General features: G+C 39.0%; 2 protein-coding genes across 4 annotated transcripts in view; one reads left to right on the top strand and one right to left on the bottom strand.

Moving 5' to 3' along the window:
• The first annotated feature begins 3,267 nt into the window (after window positions 1-3,267).
• On the top strand, window positions 3,268-7,856 carry tmem160 (transmembrane protein 160). Of its 2 annotated transcripts, XM_017491745.3 has the most exons (4): window positions 3,275-3,567; window positions 4,847-4,871; window positions 5,617-5,709; window positions 6,166-7,856. In XM_017491745.3, the coding sequence occupies exons 1-4, from the start codon at window positions 3,349-3,351 to the stop codon at window positions 6,468-6,470; spliced, it is 642 nt and encodes a 213-aa protein (XP_017347234.1). In that variant the 5' UTR covers window positions 3,275-3,348; the 3' UTR covers window positions 6,471-7,856. The 2 variants fall into 2 exon arrangements, with proteins under 2 accessions (XP_047017317.1, XP_017347234.1); XM_047161361.2 differs by lacking the exon at window positions 5,617-5,709 and having other exon boundaries at window positions 3,268-3,567.
• Window positions 7,857-14,754: 6,898 nt separating this feature from the next.
• The window catches only part of npas1 (neuronal PAS domain protein 1), a 41,698-nt gene continuing 39,007 nt past the window's right edge, over window positions 14,755-17,445 (bottom strand). For both annotated transcript variants that reach the window (XM_053687414.1, XM_017490351.3), the window contains 2 exons: window positions 16,996-17,108; window positions 14,755-15,726 (listed from right to left, as the gene is read on the bottom strand). In XM_053687414.1, the coding sequence (XP_053543389.1) occupies window positions 14,774-15,726; window positions 16,996-17,108 (1,066 nt within the window). In that variant the 3' untranslated portion in view covers window positions 14,755-14,773. The remainder of the gene's footprint in view (window positions 15,727-16,995; window positions 17,109-17,445) is intronic.

Genomic DNA, 17,445 nt, shown 5'->3' with positions numbered 1-17,445 from the left:
ACATTTTTCTGTTGAGTTTTGATATGTTGATTGCTACAGTTTAAAAGAAACCTTGTCCAGTAGTGCTCTGTGGATTGTGGGTGTTGTACCCTTTTCTGGCCTCAAGCTTTCAGAATCTGAAATGTTGTCATCAATGACAAACAGACAGGAATGCCATAGTCTATAGACACAAAAAAGCAGACCCACCTAATAGTGACTTAATAATGTATAGTAGCATTAAATCAAAGACTGAGGAAATAGCTGATCTGCTTATAATTAAATATCTGAATATCGTCATGACTTATGTAGTCTCTTTGGAATGGATTTTGCCTACTTTCATATTCCAAAGTTTGGTTTATACTTGAAATAACTTTTGGATAATAAATTGCAAGATGTATTATAATGATTAATTAATAAATTGTATCCATGTAAAAGCTCTACATTTCAGGATTAGGAACAAAAAGACATAAATGAAGTGTACATTTTGTGATGTAACACAGAGAGAATTTTTGGTCTGATCTTATTTTGATAAAAACCCTGTCTTGAGTCGTCTAGACAAACATTTATTATGCATACATGTATTAAACATTTATTAGTTCAATTCCACGAGTCGTTTACTTATCAAAAATAGCCACAGAAATCCACCAATTCTAGTACACTGGGTAAGCCCCTGCGTGTAGTTTTGTAACTAAATACAAGCTCAAATTTCTTTGCCAGTGCCTATTTTGTTTAGCTGGTAAACAGCGTCACCTGTGGACTTATTGTTTAATTGCGATATTGTGAGGTTTTTGAAACTATACCCGTTACAGTGGCGTTATACACTCACCGTCCATTTTAATAGGAACACTTATTCACCATTCTGTGTAAACTCTGGAGCAGAGTTTACATATATATAAATATGTAAATACATACACACCTAATCTATAATCCGTTTTGATAGATAGATAGATAGATAGATAGATAGATAGATAGATAGATAGATAGATTTGTTTCCGCTTTTGTGTTTTTGTACTTTTTAAAAATTATTTTTCATAACTTTTATGATTTTTTCAAAATAACTTATAAAACTATATAACGGACAGGTATGGAACATGAATGATAGAAACTGTTTCTGAACACTATAACTACTTTGAACAAGAGAACTAGGCTGTAATAGCTTGTACTATTTTACATGTAAAACACGTCGCATTTCATTCGTCTTGTGTTGTAAAAACATTCGCATATGAATGATTTAAATGGGGATGAAGGGCGCGTCTCGTTATCCATGACATTGTTAAATCTCCGGCTCTTGGCCCCTCACTGAACAGAGCAGATGCAGAGAGAGGTGTGAGTGCAGAGGGAAAGCAAGAGCTGGTGCTTGCAGGACAGTACTGGCCACATTAGGAAAGTTGCTAAGGTTTGTCCAAAAAGTCGCTAGATTTGTCGCTGGGCGCTTTTTTTTTTGTTGTTGTTGTTGCAAAAAAGTCGCTAAAGGGGTCTGAAAAGTTGCTAAGTTGGCACCACTGGTCTGCACTGACAGCTAGATAAAAGGCGGGCTAAACTCTGCCTCTCCCAAGCAAAAAGAAAATACAGAGGGACAGGGAACGCGGGTTTTTTCATTTATGCACATTCTATTTGAAAAGCAATATAATACACCGAGTACACAAATGATGCCATGTCTGTGTTTTTGTTTTTTCTTGAAAAGAATTTGCGCCCCACTTCCGATCGCTCTGCGCAGCAATGGTTAAGAACCACTGCTCTAGATACTGACAAGCAGTTTCTGAAATAGCCAAACCAGCCCATTTGGCACCAACACCCATGCCATTCTGATGTTTGATGTGAACATTAATTGAAGCTCTTGACTTGTATCCATGGTTTTAGGCATTGTTCTGCTGCCACATGATTGACTGTTTGGATAACTGCATGAATGAGCAGGTGTACATGTGTTCCTATTAGAGTGGACCATGAGTGTATAAGCTTTTTTTTAAAGGTCGTTTTGAAAGATATAAAACCACTTGAGACCTGTTGTTCATCAGAATGGACATTTAACAGCCAGTCATCATGGCCTAACCTACTGAATTTAATGACTAAATCCAGCACACTGAAATAAAGTATAACTCCAACCAAAGAGGAAGACTTTGTAAAAAATAAATTAAACTATGTTTAGAACAATTTTTAATGATGTATTACAAAATCATGATCTAATATCAATATCAGTATTATTGTCCATTACAGTGGACAGTAGGTCTTGGTGTCCATTGAAAAAAATATATATTTATGTAACCAACACGTTGAACGCAACTAATTATTAGCTATAAACCTAACTGAATGGTCATTTGAATTACAGGAGTTTAATACAAATCTCAAAACAAGTATAGAAAAAGTCATGTAGGCAATGCAAATAGGCTTTCCCCCCTTTGCTCAGAGCATATATATATATATATATATATATATATATATATATATATATATATATATATATATATATATATATATATTCACACAAAACCCCATTTCCAAAAAAGTTGGGACAGTATGGAAAATGCAAAACAATTAAACAAACAAACAAGACAAACAAACAAACAAACCCTGTACTATATTTAAAAAATGTGGTTTGGTGTTGTCCTGCTCTGGATAGCAGCATATGTTGCTCCAAAATGTGTACATATCTTTCTGCATTAATAGTGCACTCACAAATGTGCAAGTTACCTATGCCATGGGCACTGACACACCCCCATACCATGACAAACGCTGGCTTTTGGACCTGACATTGATAACAGCTTGGATGGTCCTTTTCCTCTTTGGCCCAGAGAACACGACGGCTGTTTTGTCCAAAAACTATTTGAAATGTTGACTCGTCAGACCACAAAGCACGATTCCACTGTGCTACTGTCCATCTCGGCCACCCTTCCAAAATTCCTCCAAGAGCACAGAAATTACTCATCCAGCAAGTCACAAAAGAGCCAAGGACAACATAAAAGGAACTACAGGCCTCTCTTGCATCAATAAAGGTCAATGTTCATGACTCCACTATCAGAAAGACACTGGGCAAAAATGGCATCCATGAAATTCAAAATTACCTTATTTTTTCTTAAAAATGTACATTTACTCAGTTTAAACATTTGATATGTTTTCAATGTTCTATTGTAAATAACATATGGGTTTATGAGATTTGCAAATCTTTGCATTCTGTTACTATTTACATTTTACACAGCGTCCCAATATATATACAGTACATAAAATATAAAATACACAGAGATACAACACCGGTCCTGTAGATGGCACTGTTGGTGTTTCCGGTGTGTTACAGACAGACAGCGCGCCTCTTGAGCAGAGTCGTTGGAAGGCGAAAAGGTCAGAGGTGGCAGAAAGGTGCTGCTTTACTCAGTCATGGCGTCTCTGAGCTGGAGGTCTTGTGTACGGTTGTATCGGAGTGTGTCTCCACTGTGTAGCGGGATGATGAGGATCACCGGGCCGCGGTGTATGTTGACTTCCTGGCGGCGGATCCACCGAGCCCAGAGCCGCTGGCTGACGGAGAAAGGAGCCTGGGGGAAAACACGACCACTGGAACAACAACACCTGACTGAACTGGACAAGGCGGATGCGCTGGTATATGCAGTTTTTTTAAATGAATAAATTGCATGAATATACATTCAAGTTCAAATTTAACCTTCTTGCCTCTGTAAAGTGAAAAACAGGATTTAAATCTCTGTATTTGCTATCGCATTTGACCGGCTAGAGGCGCTTGTTGACTAAGTTTCGCTTTCTCAGACTGTGCAACTACTGCACTACTCAGTGTGCACGAATCAGTCTGCACAGATAGCACAGTCCTTATGTTGTACCATTAACAGTACTGTTGACGCCTACTATTTTGACATACTGTGTAGTAGAGTAGTAGGCTATGTGCTAAGCTGTTCAACACATTTGCATGTTTAATAGTGTTTAATTTTGTTGGTGCCGTTTGGCTTCCTCAGTTAATTCAATAGAATCATTTGTTTGTTTGTTTGTTTTTGCATTAATAAGTCCCTGTTCATATGCATGCATAAACTTGGTTGTATACTATGGTGCCTTATTTGTGCATGTATTTACTTAGACTCTGGTTGCATTCATATTTTGCAACCATATAATTATGTAGCAATATTATGATTCATTCATCTTCAATAAGCACTTTATTCATGGTGGAGTGGAAGCGTGAGGCGAGGACAAACACTGGATGGGATGCTAGTCCATTATAGAGCACCACATGTACACATGTTCACACACTCCATGTAGCCATGTTTTTGGAAACCCACATGGACACTGGGAGAACATGAGAGATTCCACACATGCAGTAAGTTCAGGTTGGGATCAAATGGGTAGCCTTGAGCTGCGAGTCTTATTCAAATATGTTACATTTGAGATTTGAGGGAATATAGGTGCATAATAAAAAAACTGTACTCAGGAATGAAGACGAGAGACAAATAGGGAAACTTTAGTATTGTTCAGTCAGCGATGTTGCCTATCATCTTTATACTGTGAAGTGAAATTAGAAATTTGCTAACATCATCCATCAAAACAGAGGTAGTCAATGTTTCCATCATTACATGAATGAAGGAATAAAGGGTTAATTAAAAAAAAACAAAACTATTTTCTTGTAGTAAGTAAGTCAACCATTCAGCACACAGCTCAATGTTTTGAAGGCATACATTTTTTCAGGGGAATTTATTACTAAAATTTATGCAACTTAAAAGTATTGTTAATGTAAACATTGCTTGCAAAGGTGCAGGTGAAAGGGGTAATGTGTAAATACAGGTGAGTGTGTCATCTGTATTACATGGAGAATAAAAGGGTGTACAGTAGTGAGTGAACTTTTAACCATCATCTTTTTCTTTGCTGTGATTTTTCACAGATGCTGAGGAAGTCACATGAAACCGGTGAGTGAACTTTACCTATCTAACGTGAGCACTAGTCGGTCTCATAACCAGTGTTGTTTTAACGGTACAGTTTGTAATGTTTAAAAGTTTTTTTAAAATGTTTAAATGTTTAAAAGATTCTTAATCTGCTGTTTAATTATTATTATTTTTTAACATTCTAGTAGATACTTGGTTATGCACCAATCCCATCATATAAAGATTCCACCTTTGTCCTGAGAGGTTCTTGTGAACCGCTTTTCCACTGACTGGCTCAGCAATTTAGCTTGAATTTGTGGAGCTAGTTTTTGGTGTTTTGCCTGCTGTTAAAAAAAACTCCCACAAGTTTCCGGAAAAAAAAATAGAGCTTCTCAATATTGGCATGCTACTGGATTGGATTTGGATGGTTTTTCTGTTACAGGCTTCCAGCCTGGAAATGAGCTTCATCCCAAACCACAACATTTACATTTCCAGTTAAATCCACAACAACAACAAAAATTGATTAGTGCTCATCTCAAATATGTTGAGCAGAACACATCTGATTAAAATATTTTTTTCAATTCCGATGGTTTTTAATATTATTATTATTATTATTATTATTATTATTATTATTAATAGTAATTAAAAGAACACCCTTTACTGAGACTGGTTTTCTAATTTGTAGTTAAACCCAGCCATTTTAGCCTACTGTTTTGTCTCACCTCAAAAAGTCGTCCTTGGAGTAGTGTGTAGTATCAAAGGCATTGTAAAAGTTAGTGTTTTATTTCAGGATTCCTGTCATGGTTCCGAAATGGTTTGCTTTCTACCGGGATCGGAGTTATTGCCTTTGTGCAGAGTGACGTAGGAAGAGAAGCAGGATATGGTACTACTTATTAGTTCCTCTTTTCCTCTTATTTCCTTGTCTATTCTACTACTGATATATTTTTTCTCTCTCACACTCTCTAAGTTAATAAGACCAAAATATATGCAGCTTGACATGTTACTGAGGAAACGAATGTATTGAGAGTAAGAGGAAAACTTAGTGCTACTGGAAACACTTTCCATAAATGTTACATAAATGTCTCCTTACAGAAAGCTTCACCATATCAGCAGTTATATTTTTCTTTGTTAAATCACATTGACACATGATTCATTTGGGTGTCCATCACACAAGCAGCTGTAAATATTTAAGAATTCAACATTTCTTTCAACAAGAATTCTAATTTTTTGTCAATATTTTGCTTACAGCTTTGGCTAGAGCTTTGAATAAGTATTGCAAATTCTGTAGATTTGTGTTGTGTATATACTTTTCATCCTTTTTTTGTTGTTTTTTTTAAAGCTTTTTTCATCCTGGGTGGATTGTGCGTGTCATTCGGCGGAGGCTCCTACGTAGCCAGTTTGCTGTCTCTGAGGAGAATCATGCTGCTCTCTCTGCCTTCTGTGCTGCTCCACACAGCCGTGGTGTCCAGTGCTGCCCTCTTCTGGCTGTGTGCCGTCTCCCTCTACATCGGCCGCCTCGAAGTAGAAATTATCCACGAGGAGGACGACGAGGAGGAGGAAGGTGCTGACGATGGAGGCGAGTGTGCAGAGTGTAAGGCTCGGCGAGACGGACGCCATGGGAGCGAGAGAGGCCAAGAGAAGTAATGAAGAGACTCCTACGCTCTGGAGCTCTGTGCTTGGATCCGAATTCTGATCCTGTTCGTAAATATCGAAAGACAATATAGTTTATTTTCATGTTGGAGAAGATGGGGACGTTTGATAGTTATACTGTAAACTGGTCTTTGTCCTGGTCTGGGTGTACAAGGATCAAGGTCATGAGTACTCTTTTCTTTGCAATATAGATAAATTAGTGTATATGTGTGGCTGTGTATAAATATTATAAGCTGTATTATATCTATGTGAAGCACTTAAAAACTTATCAGGAAATATTCCACTTAAATGAATATTTCATCATTTTGTTGTGGATCCAGTTTCTAAATCAGTTCCATAGTTATTGTCACTGAATTGGTTTAAAAAAAAAAAAAAAAAAAAAAAAGGCTCTCTAGGTTTTCAGAAGGATTTGGATGAGGGGTAGTCTACCTTAAAGGAGCAGTTTGTAATTTTTAGAGCACTCTGTTGTCTGCATTAGGTATTGCAGTTGCAGAGAAAACTGAGAAGACGTCCTGCTTACCCTTGTCTGATCCCACCCGATGTGTTCAAACAGTGTTTACCTTGTGAGTTGCCTATTAAGGTAAGGGTGCAGAGCTGATAGTTCCTGTGTCAGGAGGCGGAGCTAATATCCAGGCTGGAAAAATGTCAACCGAAGCCTGAATTAAGGAAACTAACCAGATACATTTGCATGCTAATGTGTATTCAAGCACTTAAAAGAACTTGAGTTTCAAGACATTGGTATGTCTTCCATTACTGTTGTTTTGAAGTCCATTAGTTTTGGTTTTGAAGTGGGTTTTAACAGCTGTGTGCTTGGTGCAGTACTAGAATTAATGGTAAAAGTACACGTTTCTCCAAATCAGCAAAAGGTGGATTAGAATGACGGAGGTTTTACTTATAAGAAGTAACCACTGGTGATTCTTCACTTTTATTATTTATTCTGTTGTACACTGTTAGTGGAAAAAATGTTAGATCTAGACTCTTGAAAGGTTTTTGCAGCTTATTTATCTCTGGAAACTTTTATGTTTTTATTTGGAAGCCTACAACCGAGTGTTTACCTTTCAGAGAGAGATCTATGTAGATGTAACTGTCAAAAAACCTTTAGGGACCTTTGCCCCCCCCCACCCCCCACCCTCCCAAAAGTGTATAGTTGCAAAGTGGTTCTAATGGCTGCCTGCTTTTGCCTGTAGAGTTTCTATTGTTGATCTAGGGCCTTGACTTTATGGCTTTGAAATAAAACTAAATCCCTTCCAGAGTAAAGTATTTTCCAGTTATATTCTGGAAAACAGACAAAAAGGATAACAACCAAAATGGTGTTTTTCTGCTAGTAATATATTTTGACATCCATAATTTAAGAAAACAATAAAATTTTTACCAAAATGATGTGGAAATGTTTTTATTTAGGCTTCTTTATAACCCTGCCTAGACTTTCTCTCTGCAAAGATGACGTAAGGTAAGGAGCCTGTTTAACAAACTGGTGGCAAATGCAAAACAGTCAGTCTGCATAAAGATCAAATCAAATATAACACTTTGCTAGCTAAGTGTAATTTCTTGGCAAAGTGAATAGCACGATTTGGTCAAGTTGTAGGGTAACATGCCATAGCGATATGGGCATGAGTCTAACTTTAGTCTTAAGTTGTATTCAGATACCGGCTCTCAAGATGTCCACGATGCTCCTGTGACGTCACTGCGTCAAAAAAGCAGAGGACTTTCACATTAACACAATAAGAAGTAATTTAGTCTACAGAACAGGACTGACTGGATTAATCAGTGATTATTTCCCCACCGGTGTTAGCTTGAACAGAGCTCAGTCGAGTGAAGAGATGATGAGGCTCATGTATTAAAGTCACAATTGAGGGATTTTTACCTCAGGTGATGAGTCAGAGACTGACGTAGATGTGGAATCGAAGTGAGAACTCATTTCTTGTAGGAAACAATTCTTTACAATGTTGAAGTAATCAGTCCTTCGATGATTTCACAGATTTGTGATCGCAGAAGTGATTGCAAAATCAAACAAACTCTGCAATATTCAGAGGAGTTTGCAATTTTTCAAAATTGCCGCAGATTTTTTGCAGATTTGGGCCAAGACGTGTCATGACAACGCGCATTCCGCCAAAGCCCTCTTCGATTCACGTGCATTGAGCATGAGTACAGTAGAACTAAATTTACCAACAAACATCACTGTAAAAGACCGTGCAAAACAATCTACAAATAATACTGGGTTGTCTTTCAGTGGAATTGGAATTGAATCTTTAAATATGATTTTCTCTCGTTTCAGGAAAAACGGGATATCCAAGTTAACACGCATGTATATAAATGCATCTTGATTTTTTTATTAATTTTTAAAAAAATTTCTTGTGTTCATGCTTTCCTGTGTGTTTCCTGTTTTGACCTGTTAACTGTACACTTTCTCTTATTCTTGAGTGTTTTAGATGGAGAGAAATGAAATGAATCGGCGCTGTTTCAATCCACAGCCCTATAGTGTTAACTGAAGTTCTCATTGTGGTGTTTAAGCAGCAGTGAAGTTGACCTCATATGTGACGCTCACCAATACGTTGACACACACTTTTATAATATTTAATTTAATTCCTGTGAGCTGAATTTGTTTAATACAATTAGCTGTATATTAATGAAAGTGACAGAGCCTGCTCTGACAAAACACTGTGGTCAGACCTTTTGTCAGTCCTTTATGAGCGTGGGCTTCGAATCAATCTTTATATATAATACATTAACACAATGTTGTACCTCCTTTCTTTTATAGTCAATCTAGAGTAATTATGTGCACCTTTTCTATGTACCTTTAATACCTTACTGCTGGAAGGGCATTAGGCATTTGGGTCTTTTTTTAATTCATTTTTTTAATTATTTTTGCCCCTGGTCACACTGACTGAAGAACATGTGTAGATACCCTGTATATACTCAGGTGTATGATCACTGCAGAGTATGATTACTTAACGTCCTATAGTGTATGTTGTACATGTATTAAATCACAGGAACATTTTTCCACTCGGTTAATGGTTGATGCTGTGTGTTCTGCTGCTTAGTAAACATCAGTGATCATTTAAGGATGTCCTCTTGATCCAAATTCGTTGGAAATCAACTTTTGCACTTGTTCAGTTGTGTGGTTTAGATGCAACAAAACCATGCCAATTCAGTCAGATAAAAAAAATGGCTCTAAACAGATATTTAACTTAAGATTTTTAGACATTTTGATATTAGTATTTCTATTTCCAGACCCTTGCCTGAATTAAAAGGATCATTAAATACTACAAGTAGTTTAAAAAAAACAAAACAAAAAAAAAACACTAGAATTTACACACTGATGGAGCTAGTTTCTCAAGGTGAAAATGTTCTGATATCTTGACATTTGTGCCACTTACCTCTGTGTCAGACTGCATATTTGACACTATTTGTGTGCCGAGATCCAATCAGTTATTCAATTGTATTTCAGTATGTATTTATTTATTTTGCTTGTCATGTAGAGTAAGTTCATAGACAAAGCATTAGATAGGGCTTATAGCTAGCTTTTGATTCTCCAATTCACCATCGATCACTGAAGAGAGCTTTCTCTGACTGTAGCTGTACAGTTCATTCACAGCAGAATGTAAAAGAATAGAAAATTCAGCTCATTTTTAAAAAACTGGATTGCCAAATGACATTCATTGTTTTTTTTTTTTTTTTTTTTTTTTTTTTGTGTGTGTGTGTGTGTGTGCACGGTTATCGTGGGATTACAAACTGGTGATGCATGACCTTCAGTGCTATTTGCTGTACATAATGAGGCTATGAATATGTACATAAACGGGACTATAGAGTGAACAGTGCAAGTGTGATTATCTCATCATTTCGGATGACTTGTTTAAGTGGAAATGACAGATGATTAGTATGAGAGAAAACCTTCTTGATGCTTTGTTTCATATGAAAGTAGTAAGGATTGAGCTTGGCCTTTCAAAAATTCCGTGCTTCCTTTTTCTCCTTCAAACTACTGTAGATGTCCAGTGTTGATTGTCACACCAGTGAGGCCTCATAAGCATTTGATAAGCATTGCAATTTTTTCATCTTTGTTTGTGGGGGACAAAAAAAAGAACAACAAACGAAACCCAACTTTGCTTGGCAAAGACCATGCCGCAAACCTCATCACTAAGATGCGGTGTGGGCATCTCCTGAACTCTATCACACCATGATCTGTAGTGGTACTTTAGCCTCAATTCTGCTTAGTAGACTTCAATCAAGCACATCAAGCACATCTCAATCCTCTGTACCTATTGCCTCTTTGCCTTTTTAAAACTCCTGTAAGTCCCACTTCTTGCTTTTGGCGCAGTTGGTTCGTTACTGATTCTGGGAGTGTCTCAGTGCAGCATTGGGCCTGCAGCCTTGTCTTCTTATATCTCCCTCTATTTCCACCCCTCCCTTGGCTGCATCTGACTGCGCAGCTCTGTTTTACATGCAGAGTGTCTGCGGGGGCCTCCACACGGCTAAAGGGCAAAGCACCCAAACACACACTCTGGCCAGACCTCACATTCCCAGCTGTACCTGACCAGACTTCACAAAAGATGAGGGTCTGCAACTGGAGTCTGGTCAAACCTAAAGATCTCATGAAGAGAGAAATTAAGGCTCACTTTGAAACTTTGAGAGGACAAAACAAAGACCGAAACACAGCAAAGACATCTGTACCCTATTGATCAAGACAATTGAGGATTGTCACAGAGTGAGCAAAGAGGATGTTCTTCTAAAGGAATTCACTGACACTAGTTATTGTATGCGGGCACACGCATGCACGGAGCGACACGTCGTTCGCCTTTTCTACCCAACAACTCTACTTCTTTAGTATGCAATTCCTTTAGTCGTCAGGAGGGAATGATCCTCACACTAATGAACTGGGGCCTGCCACTTGAATGTAAAACAGGACTTAACCCGTCTTCAATGTCATAGCCCCTCCCTGGGGTTCCTTGAAACAACACAACAGTGCTGCCATAACCCGCACGCCTCGCGTTTCAATCACTCTGTCCGCCTTTTGTCTCGACCCTGCGGCCCGTTACTTTGACAGTGGGCTTCTAACCGAGCAAGCTTCAAAGCTGTGAGTTGTAAATCTATATGCAGATTACCACTAGTGCTGTTCAGATCGCTGTACTCATGAAGAGGATGATGAAATGACAAACACTAGAGCTGTATGACTGGAGTTAGACTGAGCTGAGCTACTATATCGCTTCACTCAGTCTACATTTGATGGTTTTTGTCCTGATGTCTCGACGTGTCCTGGATGATATTGTGGAAGGAAAAGATTAGCACCCCCCAATCCTATGTAACATCTGTAGAGTACGTGTGATTACCAGAGAGATTCAGAACACATTTTCTTGTAGTGAGAAAAGAACAAAAACCAGTTTACTTGAAATTTGCTTATCCAAAGGCAGTTATAAGGGCAGTCGATAAACAGGTTGTTGTAGAACACTCAATAATTCTTCTGTCAGTAGTATTTGTAAATTAAGCTCTTCATATGTGCAGTTCAGATATTCTTTCAGATATGGGACTACTTTTTTTTTTTTTTATTACAAAAACACACAGACACGTGACTAAAAAACAGCTAGAACTAACCCTAACCCTGGTTCTGCAAAACCCTGAAGTATACTAGAGCGATGAACACCATTCTTACAAAAAGTATTTCCCCAGTTTGTATGTTGATGATGGAGTGAAGAGCGGTGTCTAACACATCACTCCGAGATCTCCCAGAGGTGTTCAGTTTGGTCGAGATCTGGTGACTGTGAAGGCCATAGCATATAATTTATAGCATTTTCATACACATCAAATCGGTGATCTTTCATGTCCTGTGGATTGGGGAGGAATCATCCTGGAAGAGACCACTCCCATCAGGATCAATGGGATGAAGATGATCAGCCAGAAGAACTCTCAATAGATTTGCATTGACACTTCTCTCTAAGTGGACCCAAATCATGGCAGTGGAACAAATGCCCCTAAAGCTTCTGAACTTACCTTTAATTTGTTCCCTATCTGCATGTGTGGTGTAGCTGTAGCATTTGTCTTTTTTTTTTTTTTTTTTACTTGTTTCGACAACGACAAGGAAGACAACTAAAAGAACTACACTTCTGCTTTCTCAACTAAAGCAACAGTCAGACCAGCCTGGAATAAAATGAACAGGGCTGAAAAGTCAGTCCATTGAAGGGGAAAGCAGTACATGCTTTTCTTCATTGTTACTCTCAATTTGTAGCACATCAAATTGATCATGTAAAAACTTTCACGAGCCTCAGTCCTGTGGGCCAATAGAGAGCCTATGATATGTATGATTTTGAATCTCTGTTGAGAAAAATGGCGTGGAGTAATTTCAGTACGGTAGTGGCTTGTCAGAACTAACAAAATGTTGATGTGTGCTGCTTGATGGTGTCACATAATTAAAAAATTCTGGTCGGATTTGAGTGGAGAAGATTAAACTCTAATATTATTCAGTATGTTTAAAATGATTAAGTATTTTGTGTTCCTACTTGAGCAGAAGAGTTATAGATTTGCTTTCTTTTTCTTTCATGTCAGTAATTCAAGTGTAAAGACCATTTTTTTGGTCAAAATCTATGTACAGATGCTCAGCTCTACAAAAAAATCTTTCAGTACAGCTAGAGTTTATTCTTATGTGAACATGGACTTTGTAAATTTAAAGAGGGGAAAAAATCCACTACAGGAATAGAGTTTATTATCTGTCATCTGTATTATCATTATAATAATCTTTACAGATTTTTCTTTTCATTTAATGTTGATACCATTGCGTTTTCACAAACATTTCAACATAAAAAGGTTAGATTCACAGTGATGGAAAAAGTTAAAGAGACCACAATCTCATGAAACATAGAACACACGTGTGTATGTGTGTGTGTGTGTCCTCCCTATAACTAACACACACACACACACACACTCACACACACACACACACACACACACAGACAGACAGACACAGACGCACTCACTCCTTCACTCACTGACTCATTGACTCACTGATTCACTGGCTCACTTTTTCAATCAGTGCTTCACCGACTCAATCACTCACACTCAATTTTTCAATCAGTGATTCACTCACTCACTGACTCACACGCACACTCATTTTTTCAATCACTGATTCACTCACTCACATACACACTCAATTTTTCAATCAGTGATTCACTGACTCACTCACTCACTCACTTTTTCAATCAGTGATTCACTGACTTACTTACTCACCCACTCTTTCATGCAGTGATTCACTGCCTCACTCACTCACAACATATGTGCACTAATAAGTAAAACACAAAAGGCTTATCGTTTAGAGTGAAAACATATGGCCATTTACATTTAAAAATGATTATTTTGGCACAGACACATAAAAATGATAGGATTTTTCACGTAACCCCTTTTTTTTGTTAACAAAGAATCTGCACACAGAATATCAGAACAGTGTAGTATGCCTTTATCTGAATGTTTTAACTGTAAGGACCACTTCTTCATTCTTTCACATTTTTTTCAGTTTGATAAAAAAAAGTACTTTTTATTGACCACAGCCTTATCAACTTCTTTTTTTCATACACTAGAGAAAAAGGGAAAGTGTGGTCATTAATGAAGTGCTATGTTTTCAAAGCCAGACGCTTGAACGTAAGTGCTTGGATGTGATGGTGCTTGGATGATGATGAAAGACAGTGGTTTCACCCTCCCACCAAACTGACCCTAAATCCACATAAGAGGTTAGTTAAAGTTCATGACAGTAAGTTTGTTCACAATATGTGTATAGGGCTTTGGAGCCTTGCATTTTTGCAGTCTTTAAATACCAAATATTTTAAATATGGTTGCACTGTCTCTAGTTATTCATTTCCTGTATGCTTATGAGAATAAGAGACTAATACTGCATGTTTTTGTAGAAAAAAAAATACTAGTGTTTAAATCTGTAAAAGAAGAGGCTTAGTCGTGACTCCATGAAGGGACTGTGCTTTCTTATTTCATCCTTTTTTTTTTTCTTGTTTGGCAAATGTCTTGATATGCCTTTGCATTCAAAAGGCCATTTCTTTTAATTGATGTAAATATTCCCTTCTGGAGTTTTATATGAATGGGTCTGTCTGTATGATGATCTCCATTTGTACAGTATGGCTTTTCCTGCATATCCAGAGAGAGGAAGACCTGTGCAAACGCATGAGCTACCCGGAAAGGATGCTGGGAAGACTGTATGACAATCCTGCACCCCTTCCCTCTCATTTCCTTCAGAATTTTTAATTTTTTTTACCAGTGTTGTGCTACCTATCTCTTTCATCTCTCTCTTATTTACAGTCTCAGTTTTCTCAGTCCTCATCTGTCCCTGCTGCTCCTCTCAGTCCGTTCATGCAGAAGGGAAGGGATGGAGCGAAGGGAGGCTCTGAAGGTGAGAAGCCGCTGAAGGGTGGTAGAGCAGCGATTCTCTGCAGGTGTGGAAAGAAAGTGGGCGATTTGGGCGCGTGGTCCAGGCGTGGCCCCTCAGCATGGGCAGTGGGCAGCTCCGGAGGGGCGTAGCGAATGGTGCTTGGAGCGTAAAGGCTCTGAGGCCCTGGAGGGCCGAGAGCAAGAGGGTGGAACAGTACACGCCCGGCTGCTCCACCCGCAGCTAGTCTCTGAAGAAGCTCGTAATCAGGCGTGCGGCCTCCGTGGAGGCGATCCTCCCTAGGCAGGGGTGAAGCTGAGATGGGTGAAGGAGGGCTGAAGAGACCTTTAGCTGGAGCTTCTGTAGTGACTGACTCGGAATCTTGGGATGGGGGGCTGCTTCCATTTATACCCCTGGCGGACTGAGTGTTGCTCCATCGCCCTCCAGTGGTTGAACAAACTCCAGTGCTCAACATCTCCTGCTCAGTTTTAACATTAGAGCTGGAGGTGCTGGTCACCACACTCTTCAGCTGCTGGATTACAGCACGACCATTACGCACTTTCCCAGTTTCACTGTTCTTCTTAGAGGCTCCCACATCGGTCTTCAGTCTCTTGCCATTGTGCTCCCACTCCTCTTCCTTGTCCTCCTCTTCGTCTTCTTCAGCTTCACTGTCACTGGCTGAGTCCGAGGAGCCTGACAGGCTGTCCTCTCTATGCCGGAAGACCTCGAGTTGTTGTCTCCTTGTTTGTGGAGGTGTGTTTTCAGGGCTGGAGTGGTAAGGCCTCTTCCTCCTGTTATCTGAATGGTTAGCAGTAATGTGAGTGCAAGAGTCTCTCCCTTTGCGCTCAGACTCATTTCGTCCAACTCCGCCCTTCGTCGGCTGGGCACCATTCGGGCCTGGAAAGCAGACAGAATTGACATAATATAGAAAAATGCTGTGTTTATGTACAACCCCACTTCTAAAAAAGTTGGGACAGTATTTAAAGTGTTAAGTAAAAACAAATAGGATTGATCTGTAAATGTACTTTGACTTGTTTTTAAACAAAAAACGTATAAAGAGAAGGTTTTTGATGTTGTACCTAATTGACTGCATAGTTTTTTTGAAGATAAACGTTTATTTTGTAATTGATGCATGCAACACGTTCCAAAAAAGTCAGGACAGGGGTAATTTAGGACTAATAGAGATGTGGCAAGTTGAAATAAGCAGGTGATGTGAAACAGTTGAGGCAATCGTCTAATCATAGTATATAAGGAGCCTCCAAAAAAGGTCTAGTCCTTCAAGAGCAAGGATGGGTCGAGGCCAACACTTTGAGAACAACATTCCCCAAAGACAAATCGGTAGGATTTAGGGATTCTTCCTTCTACAGTGCACAATATAATTAAAAGATTCAAGGAATCCGGTCAAATCTTGGTGCGTAAAGGGCAAGGCTGAAAACCACTTAATGTGCGTGATCTCTGATCCCTCAGACGTCACTGTCTTAAAAACCGTCACGAGTCTGTAATGGATATCCTGGATAATATGATAATGGATAATAATTTGAAAATCTGTATCTGTTTTGGCTCAGTATTTTTAAACCACAGTATTAATAGATAGAAGATCCATCCATTTTTGGTACCACTTATCCTACACAGGGTTGCGGGAAGCATGGAGCCTATCACAGGGAACTCGGAGGCGGGGGACACAGCTACGGACACTTTAGCGTCAGCCTATAGCACATGTTTTTGGACTAGGGGAGTACCGGAGTACCCAAAGGAAACCCCCGAAGCACAAGGAGAACTTGCAAACTTCACGCACATAGGTCGGAGACAGGAATCAAACCCCCAACCCTGGATGTGCGAGGCAAACATGCTAACCGCTAAGCCACCGTGCCCCTAGATAGAAGATAAAACCGTATAATTTCAAGGTCTTGCAGTGTGTAAATGTTGGTAATTTAGAGACCTTGCATTTGAGCAGTATTAGGCACCTTACAAGTAAAGGTAAAAAAGCAATGTAAATGAGTTGCACAAAAACTGGCAACCACTTCACAAACCTAGTGAAAGCCACAGAAGTATTAATGGAAGTATTAAGTATTCATTTTAAAAATGGAAGAATGAAAACTTTTTAAAATGGCTCAGTCTAGTACAGGAGTTCATACACATGCCAGTATTTGTAATTCCATGCCATACCATGTGACTTTGGAGAGATATCACGAGTGGAAGAGCTTGCCCGAAGACGCTCAGCTTTCAGGGTTTCTGGGAGCTGTAGTAAATCCAGTGGCATGTCAGGCATTTCTGTCCGACTGAGAGAGGAGAAATATACAGAGAAAGATTATATTTGAACAAACTGTCCATTTTGAAAATTTGTTAGATGTGAACATCAGTCTACATCACAGGTGCCATTTTTGCTCCCACTTGATTAAATATGTTAAATGACCCATTAGGGCCATGAGCAATTAATAGACAACATGTATTCTTCTCCACAGTAGACACAATGACAGAGGATTGAATCATTTTACTCCCCACCCACCCCCCGTCTCTCACGCACACTGTACACACACCTCCTTTCCATGCAGAAACACACTTAAAGCCCTTGTTAAGAGGGCTGCTCCAACAGGGTGCTGTAGAAGTTAATTAGCT

This window comes from Ictalurus punctatus, chromosome 17, assembly GCF_001660625.3.
Source record: "Ictalurus punctatus breed USDA103 chromosome 17, Coco_2.0, whole genome shotgun sequence".
Lineage (NCBI taxonomy): Eukaryota > Metazoa > Chordata > Actinopteri > Siluriformes > Ictaluridae > Ictalurus > Ictalurus punctatus.
The sequence above is the reverse complement of the archived record's forward strand: the minus strand, read 5'-3'. Positions and strand labels throughout refer to the sequence as shown.